Raw genomic sequence first — 24,548 nt, 5'->3', positions numbered from 1 at the left:
TCTGTGCTCCTCACAAGATTTTTATTTTTTTTTATTTTTATTTTTTTTTTAAGTTATTGATAAATTTGCAAAGTTGGAATGAAATACATCAAACATTGTGGCATTTTATGACTTACCCAGGAGCTAATAATTAGCAACCACGAGACACAAAGACACTTCAGTGCTTTTCTTGCCTGTTGGGACGAGACATAGGTTAAGCTGCTCCTTTTTGACATATCACTGTTCCCAACAGTCGCACCTATTGCAATCAAAAATAAATTTATTGTGATTTTTTTATAGAAATCTATTACAGTCTTTATTTTCTTGAAGTTAATCAAATTAGAATGATTGGTGTGCTCAGGAAACATTGCAGTATTTTATGGTGCTTAAAGCTTTGGAGCCACGGACCCCCACAGCTCTTTTTTAAAAAATTAGAATGAATATTCCTTTCTTTTTATGTTCTACAGTTAAATAAAGATGAAATTGGAGAAAACAATAATATATCACTTATTAAATAACACGGGCTTCAAGGTACAACAAGACTTTGCGGTCCTTTAATAAAATCGTTTCCTTGTCCTGCGGTGCTCCTTGATTTATCAAAAAACAAACTTCAAAAGTGTACTAGCGACCAGTGGCGGCGTTTGGAGGAGGCTTGAGAGGCAGTTGCCTCCCACTTTTGGCCACTTCCGTCCCAGAAGTATGCTAAATCTTATCTACCAATGGAAAGTAAACCGTCCTTGCCGGCACCTTGCCCCCTCGCCCCCCCCCCCTAGTTTTGGAAGCCATTCGCCGCCATTGCCAGCGACGTTAGTTCTACTCAACTCGTACACCCAATACGAGGGTCACTATTTATATTTTGAGCCTAGCAATGAAAAAACAGGAATTTTGCATTGAACACTGCTTTATTGTTTTTCGAAGTATTCTCCTTTATGGTCAATACACTTTTGCATTCGTTCGAACCATTTCTCAAAGCAGGTTTTTCCAATCTTCTTGAGACACCTCCATAATATGGTTTTTGAACGCATCAACGGCGTCTTTCACCGACGAAAATCGTTGTCCACGCAATTTATTCTTGACATTCGGGAACAAGAAGAAGTCATTGGGTGCCAAATCAGGACTGTACGGCGGATGACCCATCAATTCGATTTTTTAAGTCGGTTGTTAGACGAGATGTGTGACAGCTGGCATTGTCTTGATGAAGAATGATCCGACGGCGTTTGTTTGTTTTCCGTATTTGACCGAAGACCTCTGGCAAACAAATTGTTGTGTACCATTCAGAGTTGACCGTTCTACGTTCCTCTAAAGGCAAAGTTGCCACAGTTGCCACATGAACAGTTTTCCAGAAAAAACAGGCGACCATTTGTTTCGATGTGCTTCGAGCGCGAACAACTTTTGTTGGATTGGGTTCATCTTGAAAAAACCATACAGTCGACTGCTGTTTACGTTCCGGCTCATATGCATATATCCATGATTCGTCACCTGTTACAATCTTATATACGTCTTTTGAAGCACCACGATTGTATTTATTGAGCATTTGTTTGCACCAATTGACGCGAGCGTCTTTTTGAGTTTTTGTCAAATTGTGTGGGATCCAACGAGAACATACCTTTCTCACAGCTAAATGATCATGTAATATTTTATATATGCTGTTGCAACTAATGCCTATGGTTGCCTCAATCTCACAGTATGTCACATGACGATCTTGCAGTATTAGGTTTTGCACAGCATCAATGTTTTCTTGAACAACAACTGATTTTGGACGACCTTCGCGAATCTCGTCGGTGAGCGAATGGCGGCCACGATTAAATTCGTTATACCAGCATTTCTCAGTGGCAAAGGATGGGGCTTCATCGCCAAATGTGGAAGTAAGTTGATCGATGCACTCGTGTCTTGATAATCCACGTCGAAAATCGTAAAAAATCATCGCACGAAAATGTTCACGAGTTAATTCCATTTTATTGTTGTCGCGCAATCTCCAAGGCAACATAAACAACACAAATGAAGCTATTGACAAAACATTTGAAGTACGTTATGGTCAATAATGCCAGACGATTCCGTGAAAACGTCAAATCGCGCCTAACTTCAATCAGTGTTGCCAAGGCTCAAAATATAAATAGTGACCCTCGTACAATCAGACACTATAATGGACGATATCTCTGCCCAGGATTTCCGAAAAGGGTGTACGTTCTTCTTTAGAAATACTGGGACAAAGGGGGGTTATGACTCCCATCAACCCGCCTTTGGCACGCCTCTGATCACAAAACTGGGACCATTCGCGACGTCACTATTACTTTAATCCTCGAACCCGACTATTGCACTTCTTTTCCGGATTTACTTACTGCTTGTTTGATTATCCTCACTTTACCCATAACTGTGGCCTCTGAACGTGCGTTTTCGAAACTTCAGCCAATGAAATATTATCTGCGAAATAGTGCTCCTCAGCAAAGACAAACAAACGTACCCGTTTTGAACAATGAGCGCAGGCAAACGGAACGCTAAACGTTGAACACGCTCTGAAACACTTTGCTCACGCCAAATGTTTTAGTTTTTCAAATAATTATTTTACGCTGAATTTAATATCGTTACTCATTTCTTGCATCTTGATTGTTCGATGTGTGTTAAATACACATTCATTACTTGTTTTGCTGCAAAATGCAAATTTCTTTCAATAAACATCAGCCATACGATGTTATTTTCTGACTTAAAAAAACATTACAAGCATGCAATCCAACCGACCTCATAGCACAAGAAATACTATGACTGGGGCTGGGGGGCGGGGGGGTCATGACACACGGCTGTGCCTCCAACGTTTTAGTTACGCCACTTATTTTATGAAATATTTGATAGGACCGTAGTTTGTAAAGGAAGTTGGGCGCCGAAAGCTCGGGGTTGGGGGGCGCCGAAATGGGTCTCCACCCCCTCCGAGAGAAAGTCTTTAATCTCCCACTGCCTACAAAACACCAGAACCATTGTAGATCACAATCGCAACTAAACGTCTATGTTGACGATTACATGTCAATAAAAATAACGAAAGTTTTTTCAAGTTTTTGTCCATGATTTTTTTTTCAAGGTATAACGTTATTGTTTTACATAAAAATATCTTTAAATCTTATTTTTCACTTATTTCACAATATTTATAGTAATAAGACAAAAATATAAACCTATCCATCCCTTTTACAGTTGAATTTGAAACTTTTTTAAAATAACATGTTACCAAACTATATCCTATTCGAATATCTATCTTATCTATTGCACCAATGGGAAACCATACCAATAGTTTATGTAGAGCTTTGCTAAAATAATAGGGCACCATCCGCTGGTGCTGCTACAGTTACAGTTTCAATCCTTCCCGTTTCCAGGGTACGTGCGAGAACATGAATTGTTGGTTGCTCGAAGTGGCGGGGATACGGGCGATGTGGCCCCCTCCCCCAGCTATCAAATACTTCTTAAAGCTTCCCTACCACGTATGTCATTATAACGGTTTTGAACCATGTGAGCACCCACTGTTATTAATTTTTACCTCAAGCAAACACCTTCTCCAAATAATATTTACTTCGAGCACTGCTGTTACGAAACAATGGTCCTTGCACTCGGATCGTATTAGAAATCCGAAGATTTTACGTGTCGTGTCGCCACTCCTCTTCTACAGTTGGGAATTTTAATATATTTATTAGTTTTCTCTGTGGAAAAACATGAAATCTCATGAGTTCATATTCCAGCTTAGTTTACTTACATTTGAGAACAAAAAATAGCACCACATACTTTTCAATAACGAGGAAATTAACTTCGCAGAATTGTAGAACTGACTACGCAGAACGAAAACGGCTCCATGTTGTGGCTACATTTAAATTAAGCAACACAAGTAAAACAACCCAACGGTTGTGGTAACAATGACATTACGAACATTAGGCGATGCTGTTTTTTTTAAATTTTTAATATCAGGCCAAACTACCAGATGGAGCATCAGTATAATACGTAGTAGGTAAACGTTCACGTGCATTTGAATTGCACTGCGGTTGCCATAACTATTTGATTCCCCATGCGGTCTTGCATTAAAAGTTTGTCAAATCGATGAAGCATTTCCATGCGAGAATGTTCTTAGAGACTCGGTCTCTCGTGTTCTGTATACCGATGCCAGTTACATCGTGTTCGTTATAAATATAAGTATATTTTAACTAACTTGACAGGAAAAGCTAGATTCAACGAATACTATCGGACGAGGTCACGCAGAAACTCTTAAATAATAATAGTGCTGTAGCTCCTCGTGTAATTAATTTAACACATATGCATTAACTTATGTTGAATTACCAATTGCAAAGGCATATTAAAGAAAGAAAGCACTCCAGAAAGAAAAAGGTTTTGTTGAAATTTGTAAGGACCTCGGGAGCCTTCCTGTCAGTAATTTATTCACACACACAAACACACACACACACGCACACGCACGCACGCCTAACGACCCCCTAAAATTTTTCGCAAATTTTAATTTTTCCTAATTTTGGGCCTAAACCGTTACATCCCCGAAAATACGAAATTACACCCCCTAGATGGAAAATTCTGGATAAGCCTCTGCTTCTTCCAACCATCAAGAATACCCAACTACAAAGTACACACACACGAACCCCCCTTCCCTGCCACACACACTTTATACAAACTTTCCCAGTTGCTCAACTACAGGGCACAAATTACCAGACAGGCCAATGTGCATTAAGGTGGAATGAAAATACAGGGCAATTTTTTTTTTCAAAAAATGAAGATGCCTGTAGTGGGAAAAGCTGTGTTATTATACAGTTAATTAACCCTAACTATTTCAGAAAAAAGAATTGATTTTTAGTGGTGCCCCAGGGTCACTGAAGATTTCATATTGAAAATCAGCATTTACTCACCGAAAATTATAACATTTTATTTATTTTCCTGAACTGAAACCCAGAATACCCTGTTTCCTAAGTAAACCAGTGCAAAAAATAGAGATTTGAATACAACCATAAAGTTGTGCTACCGAAATACATAAAATAAACTACCCAAGTATCCATTAGTACCCAAAATATGTAACAATGTTAAACTTTTACATTTACATATAGCCCAATATCGTAATACTAATTACTTTTACAACTTATATTCTTTCTTACTGTGAAATGTTTTCATCAATACTCTTGACTTGATAGTTGAAAAGATAAATCCATCTCTTTGCACTGGAGTATATACCATCACCACAAACGTCACAAGAGTTGTCAAATTTTTTGAGGGTTTATCAGTCGATACATACAACCTTAGCAGTTTTGCAGCTGTTGTTAGCCACCTAGAATGGTTTAATGGGCCTGTTTGCGATTCGCTAATTCATCACTGCAGTGTCCATTTCTTACACTAATACACCAATTATAGAGATACCTCTGATCAGTACTTAAGTCTTCAAAGTCAACATTCCCAACAAGCTGACAAGAAGAAGGAACATTTATAGGCTCGAATTGCACAAGAGGTTGTTTTTCGCAAGTTTGTAGAGCTTTTCCTATTTCCCCAGAAAAATCTTTTGGACCAGTTGTGAATCCATCAATTTTCTGAAAGAGATGGCGCAGTGGGAGTTCATTTATATGCAGCAAACAAATAAGCCACTGGAGGGGGTCTACCAAGTTCTTTGTTGAGTAAAACAATAACTCCTCCTTTGTTTCCTGTATTCACATTTGTACCATCACATCCAACTGCTAAAAGATCGTCCATACTTATTTCCTTCCTAGCAAAGAAGGTCAAGATCTCATTTTTTATAGTGATACAGTGACGTGTCCTATATACTTGAAATTTGGCTCCTGGACTAAAGTCACATGCTCTTCTGTTACGAAGCGACCATAATTCTTCACTCCTCTCTTCTCATTAATTCTTCTTTGGTCCTTCCTGCCATCAAAATACAATCCAGTCAGAGTATCCGAACTATCAGCAGCTGTTTTCCTGACTTTACTTCTTTCCCTTCTAACCTTGCTCCCATCTATCACTTTAGAAACATCTGCATCACTAATAACACCTACATCTTGAAGAACTGCACTAGCAATTTTAGCTGCACTTCTGTCAGATATGCGATGTCTGTCACACTCTCTAGCAAAATTCTTAAGAGGCAACCGCATTTGAGTTTCGTTTGAGGTTAATGAGGAATTCGCTGAAGTGGAGGGTATTTCCGATTTGGTTTTAAGTACTTTACTCGTGTTGCTGTCAGTATCTCAACCTTCTTCCTCCAGTTCACTTGATAGACTCGATTGAGGACTACTAGCAGCAGCATTGACACTGCAGCTTGACAAATGTTTCTGAAGTCTTGCTTCTTCCATAGCTTTTCTTGCTTGCTTCTTCTGCAATTCTTTGGATTTTTTTAAATCAGTTTTTCCAATGAACATTTTTCTCGTTGTTCTTTGATCCAAAAGAAATTCTCTTTCTTGAATAGGCACTGTCTTCTCTCTAGAACAAACACAGGTTGAAAAGTCTTTACACTTGCAACACGATATATCAAATAATGTAGAGATAGCATGTGAGCAATACAATGCAATTTTTTCTTCTGGTTTTCTTCATTTTGTCTACGCTTAAAGGGCTTTAAGAGATTTCGATAGTGTTCATGAAGTTTTTTCACTTTTGCAACGACTTGCTGATGTGACACTGATGGCAATGAAGCTTTCATCAAAATTCCTACCACTTGGTGAGAAACACTTTCACTAATTTCTGAAACATGAGGTTCCTGAGTTTTTCTCATTTTGCTTTTAAAGGCGGATATGAAGATATAATTTCATCACATCCAGAATTCTCCATGTATCTTTCAATACGCTAAAATAAGTGGAAATATGAAAACTTCGAAGGCCTTGGGGCACCAGAAGAAATTGACCTAGAGAGCTGATTTTTTTTATTTGACTATCCGATACCAAAATGCAACTTTTCTGACTACAGGCATTTCGAAATTCAAGAAAAAAAAATCACTCCACCCTAATGTGCGTAGTGGTGCATCTGATGGAACATCTGATCATATTATGTTTGAGTGTCGACTCAAGCAACATGGCTTCATGATTTAATAAAGTAACAGGTTATTATCGGCCGTACGACTTGTAAACATTTTTTTTAAAAAAAAAAAAGATCCAAATATGTATAAAATAACATACGAACTTACCAATTCTATTAGAAAATATACAACAAAAAAATATAAAATGTGATTTGTGGATAGCGCAATGGCTAAAAACAAATTTTAAAAATAGAAATTGTTGCGTATTTCAGTGGTTCCGAATATGTGCGCCGCGGCGCCCTTGGGCGCCACAGAATGTTCCAATAATTTCACTGAAACGATATGATTGTTCCAAATATGTGTTTATTTAGTACTTAGTAAAGTGTTTTTGAATTTGAAATGTGTGTTTCCCTAGATCTTTCTGTCTTCGGCAGCTGTCGATCACTGTTGCCAGCTTCGCTCTTTTGGAGCCAGATCTGGCTCTTTCGTGCACTCCTTTGGCTGTGAACTATGGCACCCGCCCCTGCCTCACTATGATGCCATTACTGGCTCCGGCTTGCATAGACAACTTCTGTCATAAGTATACATAAGTAGGTATACATTGTTATATTGGCTGCGTCGCCCCACCCTCTTCTTACATCCCCAGCTACTTTTTCTTTATAGCGCCTTGGCTGACATGAAGAGGGCGTAATATTGTTATCCGGGAATACTTTATTTTCGATTTCATATGACCATTAGTGGATTATTGAGATGGGTGATGCCGGCGGATCTAGACGGTGAAAACTAAGAATAAATTGCCATCACTTTAAAGCTAACGGTAATAACAGCGCCCCCTCACCCACACCCCCACTCATTTGACACCTAAAATTACCCCAGCAGGCACTTTATCCAGTTTCGTAAATCTAGCTCCTTGAAAGTCTTTACTCAGTTTACGGTGAAATTTAGCTCTTTTATGTGCATCAGGTTTGGCAACACTAATAGGATGGCCGTAGGAGGCAAGGAGAAATACATTGCTCTTTTGGAAGTATTATTTTATTTGTTCTCTTGGGAATATCAAACTTCCGATGGCATAGAAAAATATTATCAACTGAAAAAGGACAGACTGAAGTAATAATTGACAGATATGTCGATACTTCCATTTGATTAGCCGTAACTTTAAGATGAAGTTGATTCCCCATAAGGAATTAAGGGTTTCTGAAAATTGTTATTCATCATATTTTTCAAACATCGTATCTAGCTTAATAATCAACTTTAAACAACACTTTCAATTGCAACATGTGGGGAAATTCATACTCTATTGAACACCAGCTTTTTCCCTCAGTAGCACTGCCCATTCGGACGATATTCAAATAAATGCACAACTGGTGCGAAATTGTCCCTCATACTCTTAAGGCAAGCAACCTAACAACACTAACTGAGCGTTGCAAGTGTTAGATAGGCCTACATTCTGACTTGGGCACCGCGGAAGAATCTTGAAACACTGAGGACGCCGCGAAACGAAAAACTTTCCGAATCCCTGGTCTGTGTGGTTCTTAAAGATGGGAATTAGTTAGTATTTCATTCAATCCACTTTCACGTCACGTAGAAGCCAGTAAAACAAACCACAGAAATGAGCTTGGATGCACGTGCAATTTCCACGGAACTATTTTGCAAGCTAATCTGTAATTGCGAGGCCGTTCGGAACACTATATATTTCATCGCTTCGGCAGCGTGCAGCTTTTTCGTATATAAATCATTACGGCCACCGACTTTTAACTCGTAACCACCGACTTGGCATTTACCCGCAGCGTCTATTTAGCCAGCCAACGCGCCTTCTTTATACAGCGCCATAAAGATACGACGAACCTGGCACCCGAATGCAATTAAGATTCAAGCTGCAGCCCCGTTGCGGGACGGGGGAAGCTTCGCCATGATCAAGGACTCGCAACCTGCAATCATGTTTAACACCATCTTGTTGATTTTCAGCTGCCAAGCTAGCCTCGCGCCATTATCGCAGCCCCTTGTGCCATCGAATTAAGGGGCAGACAAGCAAATGCTTATGTTTCGGCTGTCAGTTGGGCAGGTTCAAGTGGCAATTTACAAGATTAATAGCTTCGCACGGCAACTTACGGGTCGGAAGGGGATATTTTTCGAGGGGACGCTTGCGCGATTCGTGTTAAAATGTAAAATGTTTTTCACACACCGGCGTGTTCATCTTGTGGCTCGAGCTGAAATACAATGTTGCCAGATTTCATCTTCTTTTTTATTGTGTGCAAGCTAGTTTCTTCGCCTCAATAATGGCCATTGCCCGTAATTTCACATTTCTTTCTGCGAGATGTTTCCAGACATTGCACGTAGAGGCATGGCCGAAAAACTTCAGTGACATCATAGAGTTTGTTGTAAGTCCACTTTATGCACAAAGATGTTAATCGGGACTGGATCTGCAGTGGGACTCGAACCACTATGTTCCTCCAGTGGGTATCAAATCCGGAACCCCTTGTTTGCAAGGCAATGACGTTACCACTACGCCATCGGGGAAGCCCTGGTGACGTCACAGAAATCACTCGCACTGATAAAGGTGGTGTACAGTGAAGTGTCAATAGAGACTACAAAGTTATGCTTTTTGACAGCAAACTGGGCGGATTAAGGGGAGAGAGAGGCGATGTCCCCCCCTTCCAGGAACGTCTAAAACTTACAACAAATAGTCTGGCGCAAATGGAGGACATTTTAGTGTCTAAACAGGCGGACACCTTCCCTAACGTCAAAATTTTAGCGAGCACACCCTCTTTTAGACGTCTGAAACTAACCGTAAACCTTCATCGACAGTAAAAATAAGGTCATCCGTCCCCCACGACAGAATATTGTTAATCCACCGCTGTGAAAGGAAGAACCAGAACTTCGGAATTTAATCCAATACGCTGGAAATATGAAGACAAAGAAAGTATCCTGCATATGTAGTTGAAGTAAGTTCTCGCACCATTTGGATCAGGAAGGCGGGCAACAGAGACCGTGTTCCAGGTTCACCTGGAATCATTTAAGCCTGCCCGACACAGCCTCCGCTGTCATCTTCTGTGACTGGCCGCACATTATTTGAGTTACTTTCATTTACTAGATATCACTACTTTAGCTTTATGCGTAGAGTTTCTGGAGGATGTCTGACGTCATATACTAAAAGTTGCAACAACCACATTGTAAGTCAACCATCTAGCATTTTTTCTTATGGAACGGAAACTGAATACTTGTAATTTTTGTAATTTATTTGTGCGTAATTAACAAATTTACACTATTTGAATGATGAGGCATTTGAATTCATAAATATTTGAAAGTTAAATTTTTATGTACAAAAGATATCGTTAAAAATACGATAAAGTGGTGTTTTCGAACATGGGAGTTGCCAGCTTTATTAATTTGAAACTGAAATTCAGAAAGAATAACAGATGACTGTGTTTTCCTTACTGAAATTCTGTACTACAACAGTTTTAAAAATTGTCAAAAGATGGCACTGCAGGTAAATAATATCTCCCGCACACTTTCAAGTGTCTTGATCAACGATCAAATTCTATTCAAAAATCATTTCTTAATATCAATGATGAATATTTTTTTCCACTCACTACAAACTGATTTTTCATAAATTAATTCAACTATGCACGGCACGTAACTCATCACCTACTGCACGTGTACAAACAGCTGTTAGTGGACGCCGCCATCTTGTAAGCAGAGTGAGATTATTTTCGTAATATCTCGGGCTGTTCTTAATTTGGAGCTTGGAAGCGAGTCATAGCTCGCCAAGCCACCAATCAACATGCGAGCCGATGACGTCATTTTAACGCAGCACCTATCACTAACCCAATTGCTCACGCTCTATATTGTAGGTAGTCTCACTGCCTGGATTCGTGCAATATTTACGGAATGTGGGTGATGAGAAGTTTTTAGTTTCATGACATCATGAACGGATGGCTATATATCTTCTGCTCAACCTGCAGACGTAAGCACTCGCTTCGACCATCATATTCGTGCTATGAAAAACGATTTGAGTGTAACCTTAAAATTACCCTTTAAGCACTTCCATCTGATGAAACATGTAGATTCTTAAAGTCAACATGACGGTGAGCGTGCTAACCGAACCGGCTTCATCCGCCGAGTTGTAAATCTCCATCGCTGACGAGCTTCAATATATATTTCTTTCTCTTTTTTCCCCCCTCCTCCGACACTGTTTTTCGTAATATAACTTAATGGAATTTCAATGTAGATTAATGAGATCCGTTAATGGGTTTTCCCATCCCGCGTACCACGCTGAGGTAAATGGCTGGAGGAAAAATGAGAGAGAAAGAATGTTGGATGATAACGCAATTTATCATTTTCTCTCTCAGATGTACCTAGATGCTTCCCGTCTAAAGTTTATGTACTTAACCAAAGTGTTGAAAAAAAAATACTCGTTTGGAAGAAGTGTGTGTGTCTGTGATCTTGCCACAGTGGAGTGGTGAAGGAAATTATCTGATGGGTAAATATAAAGGTGATACAAGGCCACGTTTGAGCTGCGGCAGCAAAAGTTCTCTTCGAAAGTGTCTCTTCTTTCAAAAAACAGCAATGACGTTCCAAATTCTGAAAAAATTACATTTGTTTAGATTTTAACCCCATGATTGGAAATACGTAGGTTTGCGGTTGCACAAAAATATAACTTAACAGCGAAAGCAAATTACACGATAATTCACTTGATTGTTCTCGAAAGGATTGCAAACATGTGTAATTCTTCAGAATTTGCCATATCACAGTAGTTTCTCGAGAAGAGAGGACTTTTCGAAAAGGCCGCCGTCGCCTATGGTGTTCCGGGTTCGAATCCAGGTGGAGGCGCATTGTGGTCCGGGTCCCACTTTAAACTTTAGGCCCAGTACCGATTAGCCTATCTGCGCATAAAACGCACTTAAAGTAATAACTGAAAAATACTCAAATTTTCGAAAAATGACTTTTCTGGGACGGGCCGAAGTTGTAGCGCTGCCTTCAAGGTCATGTTATGATCATACCATGTTTATAATTACTACGACTTGTACCGCGCATTTGAGCTCAAACCGCTGTTTCTATGGTGTTGAACTGAACTGCTTGCTTCGTCAATCTTCGGTTGCTTCCGGATATGCTTCGTCAATCTTCGGTCGCTTCCGGATATGGACGAACAGTGAGAAACTGCGTGTCGGCGACGAAGCAGCGCCTCACAGTCTTTTTCGCACAATATAGTCACGAGACGAGGCCTCGCAACCTATCATAGGCGGCCTGGTAGAAACACGACAGCAACGTGGTAGAGCATGCGCAAAAGAAAAAAGATACCCCACGGACAAATCCAACGGGACATACAATCTGGAGATACCAGACGATGCGACACAGTCTGAGCATGGCAGGAGCACAGCACCCTGTGTGGGCATTGGTTTGCTTTCTCTTCCCGCATAATAGCAAAGACGCGAGATTCAAGGAGTACTGTTTCGTTCTATTTTCTCCATTTCATTTTCCAGCTTAACACATGTCTTCATTGAAGATATGTGAGTATGTTATTTTCTAGCTGAAGATTCGAGAAAGGATACATTTTCTGGAGTGTGGATTTTATTTTTTCACCTCTTATTGTCGGATGCCTTTCCCCTAAGTAACCATTGCTGCTACTATAGTGGGGCCACAGGCAAGAGGACCTGCGCAGAACCGCGTGTCGTGTGTATCGTACTCGCGTGCGTGTGGAGGAGAGGAGTAGAGTGGATCATACCTCCTTATGGCCAGAGTTGAACGGATGGAAGGGAAGATGCGCTAGGGCTCTTTTGTTTGTGGTCGCTCTATACCAACACATTACTACCACTATAGTCTTAAATTAACAACTACTACTTTACTCTAACTACTAATACGTGTAAGGGCAGCGGTAGTCCAGTAGGTAGGGCGAATAATAGCCACGCGGGAGATCCGGATTCCATTACCGGGATGATTGATTTCAGGTGGGGAATTTTTCCAGAAATGCTCCTACATGAAGCGGCTCTGAAGTTCACCCAGCCTCTAATAAATAGGTCCCTGAGGAGAGGGGAGTTAAAAAGCCGGAACGTGGTGCTAATTACGTCACCTCTACACGCCGAAGTTGTGAATGTTTGGGGCCACAATGTTGTTACTGCTGTTATGTTATTTATGGTAAAAAAGACATATTTTTCTTCGCAGAGAAACCCAAATTGACGGAGGAACCTCATGATGTGGATGTGACGTTCGGCGGGACAGTCTATTTCTCCTGCAAGGCTGAGGGGGAACCCGCACCGGATATCGTCTGGCTGAGAAACAGGTGAGCGTTTGCCTTCCACCCCATGCTTCCTTTTGTGTGTCCGTAGAAGATTATGCCAGAAGTTCAGACAACGTAGACGACAATGTCGATAAATCAGGGAATGAATCTACCTATTTCAACCCCTTTCTCTCTTCCTTCATGTTTTCTATAATAGTGGAAGCTCCCAATTTCTTCACACTGGTCATTTTGTTGCGCTCGTCAAAGTGGTTATCGTGACGCGCTACCAAGCAACCGGTCCCGGGTTCTAATCTTGGTGCGTTTGTCAAGTTACCTATTTCACCTGTCAACCTTATCGTCGATGCGATTTACTTACTACACGAGAAGGAATGTATTTAGAGAGGCGGACCCTCTTCCCTCCCCTCCTTCGACAAAGTTGCCAGTGCTAAAATCAAATGTGGAAAATTCTTATTCACTGCTTTTGTATAATATGAAGGTTCGAATCCCGGCCTGGTTATGGGTGTTCGTTTTAAGTGTCATGTCATCTTTCATCCTCATCTTCGCGAATGAAAAGTGGCAGAAAAGCGAAGTAAAATAAAACAATCATTCAATTATGAAGGTTACTTATTCCCGCCGAGCTTACATTGTTATAGATAGGGAAAGATGGAAGGCCTGTGTTGCTGCAGCCATGAACCTTCGGGTTTAAGAAGGCTAGAGAGAGTTTACATGGTTATATGGAATCCATTTGGATGAATGAATTTTGTACTGACAGTGTCTGCGAAAAATGGATATTTATTATAACATAATAATAATAATAATGACAGCTTTTCTTCAGTCGCGACTAACAACCATTTTTGTCTATAAATATGTAATTTTTATTTACTTATTTTAACATCAATTTCCTTGATATTCAAGTAACCTAGATAATGAATGTGTGCTGTTGTATCTTTTTCTTACACAATCTTTATGTGTTAATAATAACGTTTAATTTAGTATTATGTGTAATACTGTTTTCTCGATATATGCCAGTACAAGAGGAGAAAATATGCATGCAACAATTTCAAAAATAGAAATGAAAATTTTCTTGTTTGCTTGAAACAAGGAAAGGCTTAGCAGAACGACGTGGAAATCTGACTCGTCGATCTACTGGTGCCATCTGTTGACGGGCTAGAGAAGCTACAGGAGCGTATTTTCCGTTTCGCGCTTATTGCCGATGCGCTTTCGCAACATATGTGTAGGTGTGTGGGTCTTTTTCGGTTGTTCTTTCGACTGTGCGTGAAGAACCGGGCATCATATCCAAGTATCCGGAATTTTCCTGCACACACGAAATTCTCATCCTGTTCACTATGCAACCCGCAATACACTAGTGTATTTGGAGCATTGGTGAAGCCTAAATTGAAGGATGAAGTACTAGTTCGGTTCGTGGGATGCTTGTCATGAACTTTTTTTCTGAGGTACTGGAACTGGGCGGGGGAAAAGGGAGCGTCGACTGTCCCGCTCCTATTCTGATACTTTATTTTCTCTTTGTTTTCACCGCTCGTGATGCCCATTTCACTTTATTGATTTAGCGATTTTCCACTTTTTTGGTCTTTATGCCTTTAGAAGTTTTTCTTTCGCTGTTATTACTTTCAACAGTTTTCCACCCTTCCGCGTCTTATTCCCTTTCTCTGCTTCGGAGGAACATTACTAACTAGAGCATCGTTTCTCAACCTATGGGTCCCGAGGGGACATTCGGTGGGTCGCGAAGTCGGGCTCGGAGTCTTAGAAACCTATTACATTTAAATTACTCTACTAAGATATATTGTTTTAAAAATGTTAATTCAACTTTTATTATACGTAGTCTAAACTCTTCATTCCTGACATTCGCGCTGTGCCATTGTATTTACCGGCATCTCTCTGATGTTTAACTCAAGGGAATCCGAGATCTATAGTTTTCGTTTCGGCCGCAGCAATGAGTTCTTAATTATCTGTGTGGCACATGCATGCCGACTTGAGATGTCGCTCGATATTTCCGACCTCCATTCGGATGAGGCATTGGAGTTGCTCATGCCGTTCTCCGCCTCATGTTTGTGTGAAATGGGATCTTCATCTCCGATTCAAGTGAAAAGCAAGTACAGAAACAGACTTGACGCACACTGAGATTTACGTTTTAAGTTATGCAACATTGAACCCAACATACCGCAGCCTATGCGGGAAAGGCAGCCCCCCAACCGTCACATTAGTTCGGTGAGTAAACAAGAAAAAATGTTCTCAAGTTCAGCAAGTGTGTTTAGTTAGATGTTAGACTGTCCCAGCTAACGCATAGCGTCCGAGAAGCGAGGGACATTGAGTGACCAGACCAGAGGAGTACACGCTGGTGGGAAGGCAGTCGCTTTCCACCACTCCACGTAGCCCCGTTCCCTCTCACGTGTTCATTGGTGAAGCCGTCTCGCGTCACTACTTGCGCAGAGACTTGATTTCGTTTGCCTGCTCTACAGTTAGCTGAGACAGAGTATAGTGTCTTTTAAATTGCAGATTTACTTTTCTAGAATGAAGTATGTGTAATTTGTTCAAACAAGTGTAAAAGAGAGCTTCTTAAAGTAGTCGATGTTAGCAAAAATATGCTTATTAACTTGCTGCACACCTCTACAAGTAATTCTGCCGGCTTTCATGCTTTTGGCTCGCATGAAGCGTAATATCCTTCAAGGTGAGTCCCGGACTGAAAAAGGTTGAGAACCACTGAACTAGAGCCAGGAAGTTTGGCAAAATAGGTTTTTATTTCACACGGATAAACCATTCTTAAATATTGTTGGTACTCTTTTACAAATTTGTTTTTTAAGTTTGCCTGCTTTAGCTTTCTTCGCCTATTTCAAAGTTTAATGAACGGAATCTCTTACCCAATACCCGAGATTCAATGAGGCATTATCACTATTACCACATACACAGAAAGACAATTTCACTATTAATCATACACGACACTAGCACAACCTCAATTCAGCGATCCCTTTAAAGTTATCTCTTACATAAACTTGGCATCTTCTCGTATATCTAATCTTATTCTGTGTCAACAAGTACCTGTTGTCGTTGGATACTGTCCCAACTCATTGTTAGATTCTGTATATTTCTATAGAAGCTTCTGGAAACCGGAAATAGGTTCAGCTTACGGTGCAGATTTCCTGGGATCCTAGACAATTCCATTGTCTGCACGACAAAGGCTTTTCAGCTCTTTAGATGAATTTGGTTCAGATTTGATATTTTTTTTACCCGCTTTTTTGCAAACGAGAAAGTATTGTTACGAAACAAATTTATAAACATGGGCGTCGGCAAGAGGGGCCCCTCCTGGAAATTTACATCGTTCATTTTAAGTTGCAAAAAAGCGAAAAGCTTGTTATTTTCATTGTTAATAACATTAATAAAGTTCATGTAGTTAGTATTCGAACAGAATAACCGAAGTAAAAAATGCATTTGATCGAAAATATTTGGTGAATAATATGGGGACCAAGTTATATTTTCATATTCTCCCATTTAATCCGAAGAACAGATAGTTCCACAGTTTTCAAAATTCCAGTGAGAGGACATACATGAACTTTGAGAAAGAATTCCTTTCACTTTTAAGACCTTTTCTTGACCAAGACACGTAAAAGTTAATAACAAAATACAGTACAATAACTGTGAATTTGATTGCACTAACTGTGTGATGTGTAAAAAAAGAAATAATAGAAAACGGTCGTGCTGGGTATTCCACTCGTCTGATAGATCGAATAGCAAAATATCCCCATTAACTAACAAATAATAAATTTCGATTAAAATGTGCTTTTTATAATGTATAATATTTATTATTGCTATAATAACATTTATGACCATGGTAATAATAATTATTGTTATTGTTTCTACTATTCAACTTTTATCAATGGCTTGACCCTCCCGCTGAAATTTCTGCCGAGGCCCAAGTTTGTCAAATATAAAGATAAAATGTCCTTATTGAAATTGAATTGAAAAACTGTACATAGCTGTTGACCATGCTGAAATTTGTGACCAAAGATAAAATTTAGTTGTTTCTATTGCATATAATGAATATTCTCATACGTAAATTCAATAACAACACAAACAACAGCCAGAAAATAAACAAAGGCGTAATAAGATCTTAATTATTGTTTTTCAGCAATGAAATAAATTTCGTGGAAGACCCCCGCTACTCTCTGCTGACCGACGGGACGCTGATGATCGAGAACGCCCACGACGGCGACGTCGGAGTGTTCGAGTGCATGGCCAAGAGCCCCATGGGGGAGGTCAAGTCCCGATCCGCCAAGATGAGGTACATTGAGTCCAAAGGTAAGATGCGCGGAGTCTTTCTCCGATTCAAAAGCCACCTAAACAGTTTTCTCTCCTTATCTGCTATGTTCACACACACGAGTCTGTTTATTTGATGGGGCAAGGAACATTATTTTAAAATTATCCTTAGTGCATGATTTCTTTAATGTGGAATAGAAGCATTTTATTCATCATATTTCAATCAAATTTTCAAAAAGAGGGAGTCTCCTCCCCACTGATCTTTCATCTCCAACCTCGGAGATTCTTGTCAGTTATTAAGATTTGCACTATTAAAACTTATTTATGAGGAGGAAAAGGATAACTGTACACCCAACGGCGAAAGAAACAGTAGGCGAATTGTCCACCACCATTTTCATTGTCTGAGTTACACATGTGATGACAATGAATTGAACTAATGACGTCAATAAGCAGAGGGCAATGCCTGCTTCGAACCAACATAGTTTCATTCCTTAAAACAACACAGGATGTAGAATAAAAATGTAATGAAAATAGCAGTGGACAATTTGCCTACCATTATCTTTGCAGTTGACTGTACTACTGACATGTCAGTTCACTGCTGAAAAGAACATAATGATTCTGAAACTGTTATGTAACTGCAGCTTTTTGTTTGTACACAAGTATACCTCAAATATTACACATTCATTTTTCTTATGATTAAACAATTAAGTTAAGTATTCCTCTGTGAACATTTTCTTTAATTCAAACTCTGCCCCTAGGGTGATCAGATTTTCAGAAGCTGAAAGCAGGATATCATACAAGACAAGCAGTACACTTTTCTACCATTACCATTTTAAACGGCTTCATTCTAAAAACATACATTGTAAAGTGTTGACTGAATAAATGATGGACTAAGAACATCAATTTCCACTGTCATCCAACTACCATAAAAATAACCATGACAGTATTAACGGTTAGTACAAAATAAGCCTAATTAATGCAATTTTACACACACACACAACTGAATTTATGATGAAATATTCAAATTTAAATAAAAACTGTTGCATCTGATTTTTGTAAATGAACATGCAGACTTTCAAATTTTAACACAAATATGGAAAAAGTTTCTTTTTTTAATTTAGCAGTTATTCATGAAAGTGTATTTCTTGCCCTCTTATGAACAGATCAAACGAACAAAATTCTTTTATAATTAACGAATTGACTGCGTAATATTTATTTTCTTGATGAACAAATAATGAATTTATCATACAATACACAAGTATGATTCAATACCCTTTGAATCCCACTTTCCATTAGAATGTATTGTTTGTAGCAAAGTAATGTTTGTCTTGCATTAAACATACCATCCAAGCATGCATGTGATCTACGAAAAATATCACTCACATTTTCAACATTGCATTTACAAATTGGTCTGTACTCTACATGTACACAATTTATCATTGTGATTGACAATACTAACTATTGTGTTATCTTTCAGTGAAGCCACATTTTTTGACAACTCCGCAGGATCAAGAGGTTCTCGTGGGATCAATGCTGCAGTTGTCTTGCGAGGCTGCAGGACAGCCAGAGCCAGATATGACATGGAGTCGTGGCGATGTACCAATAGTTCCCTCGGAAAGGTATCAGGTAGGTGTTGTTCCTTTCAGAGAATAAACAGTCATCTACATCTTGCTTCATAAATTATGCCACATAGCAGTACTTTGTGCCTTCTCCTGCTAATCCTATTCTTCAAAACTTGCAAAGCTAGACTTTATACATGCTGTAAAATGGCTGGATGTGAAACGTATGTATTAGTTGGGGACGACGGAGATATATATCTTAATGAGCTCATCATTTTGTCATGATGCCCCTGCACCAGTCATCTTTCTGTCTTGCACTTGAACTTTGCGAAACACTGAAATTTTCTTCGAATTTTAAATTCACAAATATACTTAAAAGTCAGTCACTCAATTAAAATGCAACATGCTTGTAAAATCATCCACAAAGGCCAGTTGTCATTGACATGGCATGTATTCTTTCTTTTTGTTTTTTTAATGTAGTTTTTCTGCCACTTTTGGCTAATTCCAATGATGAGGATGAGTGATGATTAGATTAAATTGATCAAGGGACTTGAACCTGGGAGTTGGCGAAGTGGTTAGCACATCTTGCTACGACGCCAGGGGTCCCAGGTTCAAATCCCGGCCTGGGTATGGATGTTTGTGTGACCATTCACCAGTTTCTTCCTATTATCACTCATCCCCATCTTCGCAAATTAGCCAAAATGGCACAAAAAGCGAAGTAAAATAAAGCAAATCAATCAATCAATCAATCAATCAATTGAACCTAGGAGCGGGGTATAAGGGATTACTCTTTTCAAAGACACCCAAATATCAACCTCTCTTCCACATAGTACACTTTGAACTGCATTTTGCAGACTAACGAGGCTCTGTCGCCTGGACTCTCAGCCAGTATAAATAGTCTTTGGGGCTTGTTGTGTCTTGTCCATATGTTTGTACCTTCATCTTACCACAATTCATCCTCAACTTCACAATTAGCCAAAAGACAGAAACACGAAGTAATATAATCTTGATTTTTTTTTTTAATCTGGGAACTTGAGTGGCAAACCGAAAGTTAACCACTCAATGTGCTCACCCACTGAGCTGGCACCATCATTTGTTTTTGTTTGTTTGAGTTGGTGTTTTATGCACAGTAAGGCTAATCGGGACTGGACCTACAGTTTAAAGTGGGATCTGAACCATTATGTGTACCTACAGTTTAAAGTAGGATCTGAACCATTATGTGTCTCCACCAGGTATCGAACCCGGGACCCCTTGATTACGAGGCTACTATGCTGGCACCATCGTGTATGTAAAGTCATATTATCTTAAGCCAAATAAATGAAGTACAGACAGAGCTTGATAGTTGGAATGAGGAAATCGGAAGAGGAGGAATGACATTCAGCAGTGCAGAAAAGAATGAGGTGCTAATAACAACAAGAAACAGAGCCAGAAATGAACCAAGAATAAAGATGGACACTGAAGAGTTGAGGGTAGTGGAGAGCTTCAAATATCTAGGAAGCATAATTGAGAGAAGTGGAAGAATAGAATGGTTAACAGAAGAGGACAAATGGGTGGTGGACTATATCAAAGTGTTCGAAGATTAATATGGAACAGGGATGTACCTATGAAATGCAAGAAGGTAATATATAACACATACTATGTGCCAATAATTACAAGTGGAGCAGACGCTTGGACAATGACAGAGAGAGACAAAAGAAAGATGCAGACAGTGGAAATGAAATTTTTAAGGAGTATATTGGGGAAGACTAGAAGGGATAGAATAAGGAATGAAGAGATCTGACAGACAGTGGTTGTTCTGAAGCTTCAGGACAGGATAGATAAGGCACAGATGAGATGGTTCGGACACATGAAGAAGATGAATGCAGAAAGACTACCAGTAAGAGCTTACAATGCACAAGGAGTGGGAACAAGGCCAAGGGGGAGACCAAGATGTCGGTGGAAAGAGCAGATAGTGGAGAGTGTTAGGAGAAGAGGACAAGATTGGAACATGTGGAAAGAGAGGAATGGTGGAAGACCATGAAAAATGGAGAGGCTTGACTTCTATGCCGACCCAGCCAGAGGCAGGAAACTGCAAAGGATGATGATGATGATGAAATGGAATTTAGCAAGTAATGGAACAGAGGAATGATAGATTCTCAACAGTAGGGTCTACCAATGAACACTGACTCTGCAAATGAAACAGTAAGAAACTATAATTATAGATTGATTTGAATTGCTAATGTATATAAAGGCTTTAGTTGCTCTTGTTCCTACCTACTAAACACTATTTCAGCCAACATTACGGCACAAGATATTTGCACAAATGGCACCATCTTTTAGAGAGCAGATAATTTTATGGGAGATGCGTAGTACTGACACCTGTTTCTGACTACAGTGTTCTAAGTTGTTATCCATTTTGTAGTACATTGATACATGTTAATGATTTTATACTTTCTCTATTTCATTGCAGATTTCCCAGGAAGGCACTCTCATTGTCTCAAATATAAGGAAAGATGATGCTGGATTGTACAAATGCACAGCTGCAAGTTACTTGGGCCGAGTTTCCTCTGTGGCTCAAGTTAAAGTTTATGGTAAGACTATTTCATAAAAGTGTATCAAGTATAAAAACATCTGAATCGTTTTAAATGTTGTTTAACCAACTTAATGGCTGCTGTAAAAGATGTTAGTTTCAACTGTTTGAAATGGGTTACACTAATTAACTACATAACAAAAGGTATGATTTTATTGCCTAACTGCAGTTTTTGCCATTAATGTGATCCTGTAACAGCTTACTTATTTCGCAACTGATATCATGAGATAATACTAGATCATTCAAATATGACCGGGACTGATTTTTTTCACCAAATCTTTTATTGTCAAATACTTATTTGCACATGTCACCCTTCAAAGTACTCCCTCCAGAGTCCATACATTTTTTCCAATGTTCTGGAAGCATCTTAACGGCGTCGTTATCTGCAAACCGCATGCCTTCAAAGTCTGATTTAAGCCTTCCAAACAGGTAGAAATCACTTGGGGCCAAATCATGGTGGGTGTGGTAGAAGGTCCTATTTCAATTTGCTGAAGGTTGTTTTGGCTATATGAGGCCTTGCATTGTATTGAAGGAAGGCTATCCACTTTCCACCTCTCTTCCGCTTGGATTGGATCTTTTCCTTCACTTCTGTTGTCAGGAGTTCTGAGTAATAAACTGCAGTGACTGTTCTGGCATCTGTAAGAAAGTCTACATGGATAATTCCTGCCAGTCCCAAAAAAAGGTTGCCATCACTTTTCCTACCGAACGGATCCTCCGCCCTTTCTTGGGTCTGGGTGATGGATGTTCGCAGCCGACGATCATGCAGTTCATTCTCCACACCCTCTCTTCCCTCTCTGAAGTACTTACACCACTCAAACACACGGGTTCGTGAGAGACAGTTTTCCGCATACTGTTGTTTGAGTCTCTGCAAAATTTCATATGGCTGGACGTTTTCTCCAATGAGAAATTTGATCACAATGCATTGTTCCTCGCTCTGTGGCACCTTCTGTTCACTCATCACTCTAGCAACACTCGGACACGACTGAGCAGCTTCTACCCTGTGTGGGAGGGAGGGTGGAAGTTGTGGCTCTATTCTCCCAAAGATGCACAACTGCTGCGCATCGCAGGTTTGTTTGAAAGAAAATCAGTCCTGGTCATATTTGAATGACCTAGTACTTTGATTTCTATTCACGACTGATAACATTCTGAAATAAATGTATCTTAAGAATATCAACTCGTATAGATCCACATATCCCTGCCACTAGATGTAAATCTTCATCCCTGCTGCGGATTAATTTATATCCCTATAAATAATAGTTGTCACTTGTATCAAATATTCTCCAAATGTAAAGTGAGAATCATATCTTAAAGATTACAATCGCTGACAATTTTGGCAAATTGACTCAATGTACCCAGCTTAAGATCGAGAAATTCTCAACAAAATTGTAAGTCGTTATTGTTTGCTAAACACAGAATGTGAGGAGTTCATAAGATGGGAAAATCTTCACCATTGCCAAACTTTTCATTTGGCATTCTCCCATTGAATCCTTGCACAAGATGACAAAATTAAATTCTTCTCTGTAATTCATACATAAGAAAACATGAAAGAAATATTTAATCAGGATTTTGGCTAATACATATTTGAAAATAAAATTAAGAAGCAGTAGCCAGTAGAATAGTGAATGCACAAGAAAAATATTTGTGTGAACAAAGGAATATGATTTCTAATATTTTTATTAGTTTTTTCGGTTATAGTTCATGTTAATAACAATGTGCAATTTTCTTCTCTTAAAACAGTAAACACACACACACATGTGCATATATGTACGTACAGATGCATATGTCACATTTCTTGTTGAGACCTGAGAATGCATGACATCCCCCTTATCCTAAAGCGTAAAGTTTAATTTGCCCACTGAAAATACGTGAGACCATTTTGTTTCCTAATTGCTGCCTTTGTAATAAAAGTTATACCTGTATGGTCAATTTTCAGTAGTACAGCATAAATGTTTACCATGGTCTTAAGTTTTCCTTGGAAGCATCATGTACTACTGATGCCATGCCTGCATAGTCTGTTGCGGTTCAATTTTTTAACTATGTGACTCAATAACTATATAAACTGTTTCACTTACTTGTATCGTAAATAATTATCACAAGTAACTGAATCAGTTTTATCCAGTCTTCTTTAAATGGCCAAGACTCTTTTTTTAAAAAAATGAATGTTGTAAGTTTCAAAATACATTAATATTAAATCATATTAGGATTACATTTTCATTAAAATTTTATACTATATGTACATATTTTGAAATGTACTTTCTAATGCACATACTCTTTTCTTTTGTATGGTGGTGGTGCAGAATTACAGCCTAAAGGTAATTAATAAATAAAATATACACATCATTTTGTAGGGTAGACCATTTAATTTTGCTTGAAGGGTGAAAGTAGTAAATTGCCATATATTGCTTTATTGTTAGTGAAATATGTAGACAATTGTTTCCATTATTTTCTTCTTTCCCAGGTAGATAGTAGGCTAAATCAGAACACTCTTTATTAGATCGGGCATGTTTTGACTGCATTTATTTTACTTAGATGAATAACAACAAAGAATGGAGCCATATTGTTGTAAGAGTGTGCATTAAATAGATAACAAACACAATTGTAGTACAAGAAGCTTGTAGTGAGGTATTATCTATAGATCAGTTCAAATTGAAATAGAAATTTTACATGCTTGTTAAGTTGTGAGACATTGAAATTAAGACAGAAATGTAGATTTACGTGTGTGTGCAGGGTGCAAGATAACGAACAGAGAAATAAATAAAAGGTTTCTCAAAATATGTTTGTTTGCTTCGAGTTTTTGTTTCACTTCCACTTTATGCACAGAAAGGCTATTTGTGATGACCTACATTTTAAAGTGGAACCCAGACCAGTATGTGGCTCCATTGGGTATCAAAACCAGGACCGGGGTGCAAGGGGTGATCCTTCCATGTAGGACACCCAATTGTCAACCTCACTTCCACGTAGTACACCCTGGACTGCATTTTGCAGACTAACTAG

At 39.1% G+C, this 24,548-nt stretch overlaps 1 protein-coding gene across 4 annotated transcripts in view; it reads left to right on the top strand.

Annotated features, from left to right (window-relative positions):
• Positions 1-24,548, top strand: part of Pxn (Peroxidasin) — a 490,196-nt gene that overhangs the window by 429,067 nt on the left and 36,581 nt on the right. For 2 of the 4 annotated variants that reach the window (XM_083135733.1, XM_083135734.1), the window contains exons 8-12: positions 13,103-13,220; positions 17,299-17,468; positions 18,904-19,052; positions 21,435-21,555; positions 23,852-23,866. In XM_083135733.1, coding sequence (XP_082991859.1) covers positions 13,103-13,220; positions 17,299-17,468; positions 18,904-19,052; positions 21,435-21,555; positions 23,852-23,866 — 573 coding nt within the window. The remainder of the gene's footprint in view (positions 1-13,102; positions 13,221-17,298; positions 17,469-18,903; positions 19,053-21,434; positions 21,556-23,851; positions 23,867-24,548) is intronic. The other 2 variants (XM_083135735.1, XM_083135736.1) reach the window with 1 other exon arrangement.

Source organism: Lepisma saccharinum, chromosome 14 (genome assembly GCF_977018435.1).
Source record: "Lepisma saccharinum chromosome 14, izLepSacc3.1, whole genome shotgun sequence".
NCBI lineage: Eukaryota > Metazoa > Arthropoda > Insecta > Zygentoma > Lepismatidae > Lepisma > Lepisma saccharinum.
Note: the sequence above shows the minus strand (reverse complement) of the source record. Positions and strands in the feature narration are given on the sequence as shown.